Below are 13,101 nucleotides of genomic sequence, written 5' to 3'. Positions count from 1 at the left end.
AAAGTAAGAGCGTACAGGCCAGAGGTACATTAACTTTTTTAGTATTTTAAAGAAATTCCCTGCATTCTTAAACTTACTATGCCCATAATGTTGATTCTGGTCTTGATTTTATTCATTCTGCTGAAAATTTAATTTTGTCTTTCATGAATGCTCTTCTGTCTTAGAGTAAAAGTCTTTCTATTCAATCCTGCACAGAAAACAGAATCTAACAATCTAAATCTTGTCATTTTTACACCAAAACGAGCACATACATGTGGGTTTTTTAAACGTGGGTGAAGATACTAAGAATATGTGATTGACTCCTTTTCTCATTGCCGGTGGACAAGATTTCCTTTCTATTTTTATTCTGGTGTGTCACTTTCGATGTCACAAACATGCCAGAAAACAGGGAGCAGGAGAAAGCCGCAGATCATATAACTGATCAGACTGCATCCACAAGAGTTAAAACTATATAAAAATAATTACTAAGATTCTGAATTAGACACATTGTTTTTTCCAGAGCTGACGATGGAAGTAGTTTCGGGGGTGAGACATCTCACTTGTCTTTCATCTCTGTTGAGAGTTGCACTTGCACATTACTGTTCAGCCAGCTGGCAAAGACCTGGTGCTGAAATAAAGGCCAGTAACAATGTGAGGGTGTGTGCTTTTTCATATATTTTTAGCTCAGTCTGTCTTTGTAAAACTCGATGGCGACTAAACAATGTTGGAGCGCTTCTTGAACGGGGACGGCAGGAAAACGGCAGCGCCATTAATGTGACGTATCACAACACGCCAGAAAAGGTGCGAAAATTAGCACGTTCACCTTGGTGTTACATTTCCATAACAGCCAACTGGAGCTGAGGCCAATGAAAATGATTGTACCCTTTCCCACTGAAGACAAAGACTACATGTTAGTGGGTGTTAGTGGGTTTTTTGTCCAGTGTGAAAGGGCTTTAACCTTAATCCTAAACAAGAGTTTACTTTTTTAAATGTAACTGTTACTTTAAATGTGATCAGAATTTCACATCCAATCCATATTTCTGCAATACAATCCTTTAAAGGTGGAGCAGTATTGCATATTCCTCTGATTGTTCGTGACTACGATACCTTGTGTGCATTTGGGAGTTGGTGCTCACTTCACATAGTTTTATGAGACAGTGCTGTCTATTGTCGTTTCATACTGTAAAGGCCAAAAAATTACATGCAACTTTCTATCGCATGATTGTATCATACACGTCCAATTTGTTACCAGTTGCACTAATATGGACAGTAGAAAACAATAGACCTCCCTCATGTAACGGATGGAGACAGATGATTCATGCCAGAACCTAAAGCCAGCAAGCTTTGCATAAGGACCTGGTGATAGTCAATCATCTAAGTAATACAGCCTTTCTGGTCACGGTGGAGGCCTTTGAGCTCTGCGGCTCGTGTGTGTGTGGATGCTCGGGGTGGGTGGATGGGAATAGTACCTGGGATGGTAGTGGGCTCTGAAGCTGTTCTGATGGAGCGGATGCCAGGCTCCGACCGTCCCTGCTGATTCTCTGCCACCACGTGAACCTCGTACTCTGTATTCCAGTCCAGGCCATTCAGCACCACATACTCACTGTCATTGGGGAGGCGCATCTCTGGTTTCCAGTCAGATACATACTTCTGAGAAAGGAATGTAGAGGGACAAAAACTCAAAACCCAAAGTGTTACTGTGGTCGTTCGACACAGGCAAGCAGAGGAATGATCATATAAATGAATTGGAAAAGAGATCACACTCTCAAGCTGGTCATTGTTCAGAAAGAAGTGCATTCTTCTTTAATAACGTCACAAACTACACAGCTACAGAGTTCCTTCGCCCAAAGGAATTTGTAGCACCTTTTTTAGCACAAAACATTATGCATGTGAGATGGAAAACAACCAAATTCATGTGTAACTTGAGAATAATTATATAGTCTCAAAGAGTAAAAATCATTAATTTGGACTGAATTGGTAAAGTTTGAAACGCACAACTGAAAAAATACCAAATGCTGTCTGAAAAGTAAGGAGTATATTTACCTTCGTAGGGATTAAAGAAAGAATGGGGAGTGTATTTGCTTGTCTTATTAAGAGTTACCTATTTTATCTATGTGCAGTAAATACAGAGTTGTATTAACACAAAGGACACTATGTAACAACTCCAGAGCAGTTATTCCCTTGCTGTATTCAATGTACTTATGTATAGCATGAGGCAAGATTGTACTTTTCCAAGCAGTTATCGTGTGCACTAAAATACAAGGACAGGGGTGGATAAGCTAAAGTAGCCGATGATTGAGGCTGGGGGTCAGAGAGGAAAGGAGTCAGTATTCAGTGGTGGGAAGCCATTAAGGGATCGTGGCTCACTGATTGGTCTGTCTACACTGTTGAAAAGGATTAATACAGAGGTACTTTTCAACAACTCCAGAGCCGTTAATCACACAATGTATGCAATATCTATAGAAACATAACAGAAGAAATGATAACAAGCAGTTAGCCTACACTCTAAAAATGCATAGAAGTTTATCCTGTATGTTCATAGTTATTAAAGTCAGTTCAGTTAGCACAGCAATTGAGGCTGGCTGTCAGAGTGGAAAATATTTCGCTCTCCAAAAATAGCTTTAATCTCTGGTAGTGGTCCTTGTGACTTTCACAGTTATTAAACTCAATGGTGGGAAGCAATTAAGGGATGATGGCTTACTGATTGGTCTGTCGACACTGTCGATTTCTGTTAACAACTTGCCCAATAAAAACTGCTTATTCCAAATTGGTAAAAGAAAAATAACACTTACGTGAATGATTATGTGGTTGTTTCATAGAAGAAATTGGTCACTTGGGGAACGTAATCATATTATAAAAGGTACAAATTGTAGGAGTACAAATGTGGCCTTATTGGGCTTGGGAGTTATTGTACTGAGCATTTACAAGCACTGTTCCTTACCAATTGTTATGAAATCAAGCAAGTTGTTAAGAAAAAAAGAAAAAAGCAAAACAGCAAAGTGGTACCGAGTTACCTCCTTGCCCTGTATACTCACAGCCTTGTATCTGACCAGGTAGTGTTTAATGGGGGAGCCACCATCGTCCTGCTTGATCCAGTTGACCTTCAGACTATTGCCCCTGTTGTGGACCTTGACTTCTATTTTGGGGGCACTGGGTTCCCCTACACAAGACAAACCAGTGCATTATGATTAGTTGACATATACACGCTTGCTGCATCAACACCATCCTCAGCCTGTGCTTCTGACCTTTCCTCTGTGCTCAAATGTGCTTGTGCCTTCAAGGTCAACTAAGCTCAAACTTAAGTTGATTGCCAGATCAACCTATATTGTTTTGTGATTCTTCTCTTCAAGCAGCAACAAGCAGTGCAATCAGGGGACACGGCAGATGTGGAAGTAGTAATCACAGTGTGATTAAGGGCTTTTATCCTTTGTTGGCCTAAAGTGACACGGAGAGTTTCTGTGCTGTCACATTGCTCTACTATGCTGTTAAAGGATAAGAACACAGACAATTACACGTTCAAATCAAATCACTGCAGATTATTGGTTCTCGTGCTCCATGCTATTAGTATGTAGTATCCAGACATTTAAAGGTTTCTGCTCTATCTTTTTGCTGCTATCTTTACACAAACAGCTCCAAACTGGGATAGGGTTAGAGGGGTGGCTTACGGCACTGTTTTTTTTTTTTTTTTAAAACAGTACAAATTACATAGTATATGCTAAAGGGTTAGCATTAAGCACCACACCCAATGTTCTACCAGGCACAGATGACAGACAGACTTTGGTGTTGATATTTGCATCCCTTAACACCTTAGTTTGAAAGTAAAGCAATCGACATTCATTTTGGTTGGTGTGATACTAAAATCTGCCTTTTTGATTATCAAGCTCTCACCAACTGCAGACCTGAAAAGCCGATCTTAAAAAAAAAAACATAGCTTTGAGGATTAAGGTGGAAGTTGCGTATCTCATATATATTTTTGACAACATATAAGGCATTTTTGATACCTGCCGAGAAAACTTTTGACTACTGAGGAGGTCGGCGTTGATGAATGTGTCACAAAGTGTTAGACTAACACAAAGGCTGTTGTTTGTTTCCATTTTCTTACCAACAGCGATGGTTGGTTTATTTTAACCACCATCATAGTCTTTTCCTGAACTTAACAAAGTAGATATTTTAGCCCAAGCAGTGACAAACAATGTCATCCTGCCTGTAGGGTTGTAAGATCAGAAAATGCAAATGTGGGTATATTTTATAGGAACGACAGCGCAGTTTCCTGTTGTTGTGTTTGGTTATCAAATAAAACAATAAAAATTAAAAAACGCACTTTTCTAGCCTGCAGTGTAGTATCTTTGATAAACAAAGACATATTTTGGGTGGAATATATGAGGGAAGCCTGAATTGACAGAGGGCAGAGTGGTTGCCTCGGCGCCCGTGGCTCACATGTTGTTCTCCTTGAGCCTCCTCATTATCTGCTTTGCCCCCCTGAGTAATGGCGTCTGGGTTGCTGGATAATGACCCTGTAGTCCTTAGTTGGACATGTTACTCTCTTGCTTTTAATAATATATACATAGTCCTGTGGGAGGTGGTGGTTGAGGTGTTTTGTGTGCATGTATAGTCATGTTGGCGTTTACCATCATGCCACCCTGAGGGCTGTAGGGGAGGACACTAACAATCCAAACTCATTAATTATGTACATGTACCTTGTTAGCCTTGTTATTATGTTATTAAAATTGACCACCACATGGTTTTACAGCCTTCACCCTGCGCTCACTATCTGATAATAACGGAAAACCCATTACATCTTATATGACTGAAGACATGATGCAGATTTGAATGCCTTTGTTGGTTAGTCATTGAGTAGGTAAGGAAAAAAACTACATAGCATACATTTGAAGCGGACACAGAAAAAAAAAAAAAAAAGCATTCATGTTTCCAGAGCCAATATATAGCATTTCAAACATCAGTGTTAGTGGTTAATTAAATGAATATGCATGAAGGCACTTCTTTCCTTCCTATATGTAATCATCTGAGTGCACTCCCTGAAAACTGCATTCCACAAGACTGGAGTGAGCATGACAGATGCTGCAAGTGAATCAGACAGTGTTAGTCAGTAACAGCGGCAGCAACAAGTGTGGCAGGTAGACATTGGTACATTCAGAATTGCTATTCACGAGCATCATTCTGGGTTAGGTCAACTTTTCTGAGGCTAAAAACAGAGAAAGGGGTGGTTAGGATGAGAAGCTTCTACATGCAGGCTGGAAGTTTTGGGTGCTGCTAGACAATCGGACAGGGAACATGTGGAACACTGCCCGTGACCTCACACTGACATGTGTAGGACGCGTAATTCCACATGTAGCCCGACCTAATGCAGTGCCCTCCCTCATCTTCCAGCGAACATTGAGGGGTAAGTGGATAGAATCAAACAAGAGTTATTGAAAACATGCTGTTGGATACAAAAACCCATCATTTATGTTTTGTAATGTCACTTGTGTGGGTTCATAGTTCTGTTTAATACAATATAGAGTATTATTTGTGCCAAAATTAATATTAATTGTTGTGAAGAAAGAATGTGACACAAATGATTAGCTTTTAAAATTCAATATTACCAATGCAAACTCATTATCAAACTGTCCAACTAAGATCAATTTAATGAAATATACATGTTCCCATAAAAACACTGATATAACATTCTTGTTACATTATCTCAAATGTCTGAGATTAATATAAAGTAAATGTGTTTTTGTCTCTCTCATAAATAAAAATGTGGAACATTTATTAGTACTTTTGCATTTGGTAAATTAAAGGCGTAATTTTTTAGAAATATTTTTTAATTTCTCGGTGTATACCATGTGTAGAATGCAAGATCCAAGAAGATGTGACACTAAAGACAGACACATGCAGACAGGACCGACATTTTCTTTGGGAAACAAGAAGAAGAAGAAGAAGAAGAAGGATGCAACAAGAAACAGGAAATAAACTTGCATGCTGCAGTAATGCAATGGGCTGCAGTAAATCCAATCAGTGCAACACTGAGAGCTAGAAGCTAATTTGGGGAAAATTATGTAATAATGCATGTGAGGGTGAGGGCTACATTCAACAGTGCGAGCGAAGCAGATTGCAGTCAGTGGCACTTTGTGAGGGTGCTCCTGTGATGTTTCAATGCCACTGAAAACTGTGGTAAATAACAAAAGTGAAAAAAAGACTGGAAGCTAATTTTTTCAAAGTTCAAAAGCAAGTCTGTTCAAACCGGCTTATTTCTGATTTATTTTCTAATCAAAGTTTTATATAAACAAGAATGACGAGCAAAAGCACAGCAGGGAGTCTAACATTACAAGAAATAAGTGTTTCTTTTGAAATCAAACTATCATCCTGTTTTGCCTGATTCTTTGTGTATCACTTAAGAAATCCAGGCATTATTATGCTGAATGATCTTATAAATTCTCATCCAGCTAATACAGTTCTTCATTTATAATCTTGGTTTATTTATTTTTTTCAATAACTTTGGTTTATAAAGGGGAAAGGAAGTGAAATTTTTAAACCAGCCTTCATATGATGGGTGGCATAGCACTTTGGTTGATTGAGGTGACTATAAAAACCTTAACAGTCTCAGCTGCCAAGGAAACCAAAGTGAGAGAACAAATGCAAGGTGAGACTTGGAAAAAAAAAAGCAGATGAAATGAAATGTGTGAGCCCGATTAAAATCTGCAGCATATGTTGTGCTGTTTCTTTGCAACAGCGAAAATATATCATTGCAATTTAACAGCTCCAAGGAACAGGTGTTTTGGTGCATTTCCAATAATACATGTTTTCTTTCTTGAAAAATAAGTTGAGCAATCCATCTAAGTTAAATGGCCGGTGTACTGGTGCCTCTATGGAAAAGAGCAACCATATGAGAAAATTACTTCACAGATGGGGACCATTAAATAAGTCTTGTACAAGATGTAGTTCACTTTGAATCAGAGTTGAAGGACATGCTGTAACAAATAGCTTCAAATGTATTTTAGGTAGCTCGGAAGAGTCAAAATAAAGACCCCATGGCCACGTGATGTTAACACACTCTCTGTATCTGGGTCTCTTATCTGGATATGGACTAATACATGTAAATGCATGTTTAAATGCAAGTCGAACACACAGGGTCAAAGAGTTAACAGCCCTGGTGTGTATTTCCAACATGTTTCCACTCCCAACTTGTCATATATGGCAGCTTGGTTGATGGCCTTAGGCGTTAAACTTTGATGCTCTACCCACCCCTCTAGCATCAGTTTTGCATATGAAAGACTCTGTGATCAAGTTAGCACTAGTAGGTTATATGCAACATCTGGTTAGACTTCAAAATAAATCTCGCTGACACACAGTTCACATATTGTGATAAATTATGACTTTTGGACTGTTATTAACATTGTGAAAACATTGCGATTTTTTTTTTCAACTACTTGGCTGGGTTTAGGCAAAAAAGTACTTGGTTAGGTAAAGGTACAAAAAGTACTTGATTAGGTTTAGGCACAAAAGTATTTGGTTAGGTTTTAGAAAAGTTTATACTATGTTTTTTATACTATGTTTAGCTATGTTAGTAGCCTATGAACTGAGTAAACTCAGCTTCATCACTATGACCCATAACCACCCCAACCAGCCCCAGACTCTGACGATTCTTCACTTTATACTACTGCACTAGAGAGGCACTTCAAGAATTGATGCTAGAAGGATATCTACAGCGTCAAAGGTAGAACCGCAGGGCCATTGACCAAGCTGAGTATTTGATGTGTTGGGAGTGAGAACAGGCTGGTATTTCTTAAATTATTATATATTTCCAATATAGAATTAATCTTTAAGGCACTAAGAGGAGAAAAGTGTTGCGTTGTTACTTTACAACTGCAGTGGAAATGGGCAGTGATCATAGTTGGCTGGAAGGAAGAGAAATTCTTAAGATGAATGGTAGATGATGAAATACTGTTGAAATAGTGAATGTGTGCTAAATACTTTATATTTACAGGATAGTCTATAGATGGATGGAGTGTTCTAATGTCTCACCTATGAATCTCATCTAACAATCTGTTCTGAATGATCACTGCTGATCTTACCATCTCAAACTAAACAAACAATAAAAAATTACCTTCTGTTGGCCAGCGAAGACGACATCATCAGCACCATGCAAGAGCCATATGACAAAGTCACATGATGTGCACGCACATGATTGGTTGAAAGAAAAACATAAAGGGGGAGGCGGGGAGAGGCGGGGGGGCACATGGGAAACATACAAAACATTTTTGAAATGATGAAAACATGTTAACAGAATTAAACAAATGAACAAGAATGGTTAAGACAAAATGACGAAAGGAAAACAAACAACCAGGAGAAATACATAAATTGATAAACAGATACTTTGGATACATATAAAAACATGTTGCTGAATGTATGAAGCAGTTGCAGGCTTTTGGTTTCGGTTTTTGGAAACATGTCGCATAAATCAATGAATATGCAAACGAATAAGTAGATGTTGATTTTAAGTTATAGATTTGAGATACAACCAAAACTATTTACCGAGAACTGCCTCATGCATCCAGATAATCAACAGCCTTTCCTCTGACAGATTTTCTTCAAAGTCTAATATTTTAAGAAGTGACATTAATGCCCGATCTGAATTTGAGATATGGTCGGCTTTAACACCGTGACAGCCATTAAAGACAAAAACACAGTTAGTTTTCGGGGAGGCAAACAAGAACTCAGGGTCAAGAAAAGAGCAGAGGAAACTCTGCAGCTTTGAGCATACAAACCATGCCAACTAAATATGATAAACAACACAGCAGACAACAGTGTGAACACATGAAATTTTGGGAGAAAGAAGGGTCTGCATCAGATGATGGTCTAAAAGCAATTTTGCTCTGAGTGATGCAATTGCAGAAAACACAGAGTAGTCGCTGGAGCATAGATAACAACTTGGTCAATCTAAAGCCAAGGCTGCATATGACATGTTGTTAAAAGTGTCGTCAGAAGGAGAGATTTAGTTAGGAACACTGCAGGGACACAATCTTCTCAAACAGTACATCAGGATCTCAAAAGGAGCAACGAAAGACATGCAAAAGTTACTATGAGGACCTTGTACCAAACACACAAGAACACACAAGTTATGTTTGGTTACGCACTGCACACTGTTACCTCAAATGTAACTCACATTAACATTTTTGTAAACTTCAAATTAAAGCAATATGCAGTCAGATATGGTTGCCTTAAAGTGCTAAGGTTTGCACAAATACTGACAAAATATCATCATGTGCTTGCAGGGGCTGATCTGTGTCAGTCTCTAAACAGGAAAAGGAGGCCTGGCTCAGTGTATTTCCTAGCTGTATTGTTAAGGACTCACTGTCTCAGCAAGATGATGAATTTCCTTCACATTACCGTCTGCATAGACAGGCCAAATCCTCAAGACTGCTCTGCTATGAATGGCAGATGATCTGATACTCTGTCTGAGCTGAATGGACACAATGATGAGAAACACTGACGGGTTCTCGAGTAAATTCAACATCAACAGTGACAGAGTGGTTCAGATAAGAACTATGGCAGAGAGGCAAATATCGGTTCGGCAGTGAGGAAGACGGAATTTCTGCAGGGTGGTACCTCACTTTTTTGTACAGTCATGCATTAAGCTAGACTCTCAGAGGGATATAACAACAAACCAAGACATTTAGATTAAAAATAAATAAATTGAAGAGCCAATTTCCAAACCGACTATTACATAAAGCATTAGTGCCATCACATAATCATAAGTGGCAACTGCAAATGTTAAAAATAAGTAGTCTAACTTCCACACTACATACACTCTGTCTCTGTCGTGTTGAGAGTAGACTTGTGGGGTGTAAAATAGTGTCTTTAACAAAATCTGTGTTTAGTGGCCTTGAATGACAGACTGGCTAATTTATCTTCACAGGGCAGGGTTTTTCAGTTGAATTTGACATTAACGCTGACATGAAAGAAAACGGCACCCACAGTGAATATCATATGACACACACACAACATACGGTGTTAATACTGAGCCAACTATCGCTAAATGTTTATGTCAAATGCCATGAGTGTGCTGTGTCTACTATCAATCAACAGGTCACACCAAACATAGAATAAGACCAATTTAATCTACTTCATTCCAAAACAATCAGAGCATTAAGTAGTCATAATAAATGGACACACTGTGTTAAATATATCACACACAACACTACAATCAGGTGGTTAGAATGTGAACCTTCATGTCTTTGACAAATGTTAGTAAAATCATAAATCCATGACATTTTCAAGACTGTTAGCAAAGCTAGTAAACTGCCACACTCAAATTGCTGTTTTGCTGTGGCTGTACTCTACAGGAGGGTGTATGACCTCGCCTATGAGCCACACCAGAAATACACGAACATCTACACTAACTGTGAAGCCAAGCAGGTAAGAGGTGAGGAGAAACACAGTGCACACTGCATGACTGGCATACTCACTAAGGGCCATACTGGTGGCAGCGATAGGGGGTGGGATCTCTGATGAAACTGAAAGATGGTGAAAACATGGTGAGAGGAGCTGGAGTTCTCCTCAACAAGAGCCACTGGGTCAGCACTGGGTCAGTTTAGTTTTTATACTGTCTCAGTGATAAAGAAAACTCCTCTGGAACACTCCTGTGGAACAATGACTCCTTTTTGTTCTCCGGGATCTGTAAGCACACTCACCGTGCTATCCACTGTGACGCAACAACACGGACATCTTATAGATTTTTTGTGTTACATCATGTGTAATGGGAATAAAGGCCTGTCTCAATACAGAGTTTGCCAAGTTTAAAGTTGTGTTCTTGGGAGTTCAAACTCAGAGCAGAGGACGCAGTACCATCAATAAAGTTAGGATTCTTAAGAAGCTATCTATAACAGCAGTGATAATGGTACAGTAAATGCCTTACCAAACTTTTGCTAGACTAGAGCGTGTGACTCTGAGAACAATGTTTATTATCCATATGGAATACTATCTTATGTATAAACATGTAAAGAACTATTGCCCTTGCCTAGGAGCAGGGCACGGGCCTTGGAACGGGAAGTGCTCCCTAAATACTGGACGGTGGCAGCCCACAGCTCCTGAACTGTTAGGCTGGGATGAAATTTCCCAAAAGTACAACTTAAAGTTAAAAAGGAATAGGTTTTCTTCTCATTTTAGAGCTAGTGCCTGTGAGCGTTTAAGTTTCTTTAATGCTTACTGAACACAAAAGAAGCAACAATGAGAAACAAAGATAAGAAAGAACAATGACTGTGTTCTTTCATCTGTTTTGCAGTGCTTGTAAGGCTTATCCATCCCGTGCTGCATTATTTGTTCAGCAGTGAGTGTACTGCGTCAGCTTCCTTTCCTTTCATACCTGTGCCAACTGCCTTTTTTTTTTTTTGTGCCAGTGGTTTTGTTTACAGCAACAACTAGAAATTACTTCAAGTTGTCAGTTGCCTACACTCTTCTGGAGCTTCTTACAAGCAAAACACAAACATTATTATTCTCCTGAAAACAAGAAATGCACATACATAACTTTTTGGTCCAAAACTGAATGATATCCGTTAACAACAAAGAACTTGCTGGCTAACGTGAGTGCATTTTCATAAAGTAGAAAAGCTAAATATTCATGCTGGTCATTTTCTGAATATGATCCAAACCAGCAAAAGACTCTTAACTGTGGTTGGCCACATCGCAACACCAATCAGGGACAGGGGATTTAAGAGCAATTTCTAAAAAACCTTTTCCTGTGAAGCAGTAAGCATTTGCTCTGTCCAAAGACAGCTGCAGCTCCTCCCCGACTGCACCTAAACAGAAACTAAGGAAGCCAGTCTTTCTTAATATGCATTCTTGCTACCTCACAATTGTCGTTAATGGCCAATACCAAAATGAAAGCACAGATGGGAATCTTAAAGATATCTGGGAATTGAAGATCTGCACATCTTAACCGTATGTTTCCATTCAGGGAGATTTATGTGCAAAGTTGCCAAAGTTGTAAATATTCTAATTCCACAGAATTACACTTTAATCCTCTTCCATGTCTCTGAAGACAGAATACCTTCTCTAAAGACCTGATATTACACTCATTGGCTGAACTGCTGCAGTGCACAAGTGCATTATACTTTGTACTAGAGAGACACCACAAGAAATGTTACGAGCAAACAATACTTAAGAAGCACTTATAACTACAGTTCAGGCAAATCACTTGCTACAGACCGTAAGTTTGTCACATTAATCGATAACACTGCTAAACAAACCTGAAGCTACATTAGAGTAACTAAACGGACTCCTGTCTGCAAAACTAGTACAACGGGTAATGAAATGCTGATATTTTTGTTTCCTGTAACAATTTCTGATGATTTCTCGTCCACGGAAGACATGTTGTGATCATTGTTACATTACATGTTTCTTTACAAAGCTGTGCAATGGTGAAATCAAAGCAAATAAATGCAGTGGAGATGGAAACAAGTACAAAGGAAAATGAACCAGAGAAGACAGGGAGAAAAGAAACTTACTTGTCAAAGAATACTCTGAGAAGTCCAATGGAATACAGAACAGATGGAAAACCATGATGAGAAAACAATAAAATAAAAAGAGGGAACAAAGACAATGAAATGAGAAACATGAACAATGAAAGAGGGCAGCTCTGTCCTGCCACATCATTAACCCTCTGTCACACAGCGACTGTGCCTTATTGGACTTTCTGTCAACAGCAAGTCGTGCTTCTGTTTGTTCTGCAGCTAATACTGGTACTGTATTACCATCCAAATTAAAAATTGGTCTTTTGACCTCAAGCTCAGATGCTACTTTGGTCACAAAAAGGGATTCAGTGTTTTCTTAAAAAGACATTGGGTTTATGGATGACAATCCTCCAGTGCTACTCTCAGACCAGTCGCCAGAAGTAAATGTTGGCATTTTCCATTTCTGCAAACCACGGATAGATCCAAATGTTTATGGTTCATACTAACCATTCTGACATTTTTACAATATTGTCATGTCTAAATCAAATTGTGAGATTGAGGGGTGGTGGTGTTAAAGCTCGGTGAGATGGCTAATTTTAATGAGACAACTTCCAAATGTGCTTGTGGCGACTGAAGCAGGTGAGCCAAAACGTGCTTAAATCTAACCAGA

The 13,101-nt window shown here is 39.0% G+C and overlaps 1 protein-coding gene across 1 annotated transcript in view; it reads right to left on the bottom strand.

Moving 5' to 3' along the window:
* Window positions 1–13,101, bottom strand: part of ncam1a (neural cell adhesion molecule 1a) — a 267,736-nt gene that overhangs the window by 25,468 nt on the left and 229,167 nt on the right. The window contains exons 14-17 of the mRNA XM_073479183.1: window positions 10,449–10,496; window positions 8,087–8,089; window positions 3,015–3,139; window positions 1,449–1,629 (exon numbers count right to left, since the gene is read on the bottom strand). Coding sequence (XP_073335284.1) covers window positions 1,449–1,629; window positions 3,015–3,139; window positions 8,087–8,089; window positions 10,449–10,496 — 357 coding nt within the window. The remainder of the gene's footprint in view (window positions 1–1,448; window positions 1,630–3,014; window positions 3,140–8,086; window positions 8,090–10,448; window positions 10,497–13,101) is intronic.

Source organism: Pagrus major, chromosome 13 (genome assembly GCF_040436345.1).
Source record: "Pagrus major chromosome 13, Pma_NU_1.0".
Taxonomy (NCBI): Eukaryota; Metazoa; Chordata; class Actinopteri; order Spariformes; family Sparidae; genus Pagrus; species Pagrus major.
This window is presented reverse-complemented; position numbering and strand designations above follow the sequence as displayed.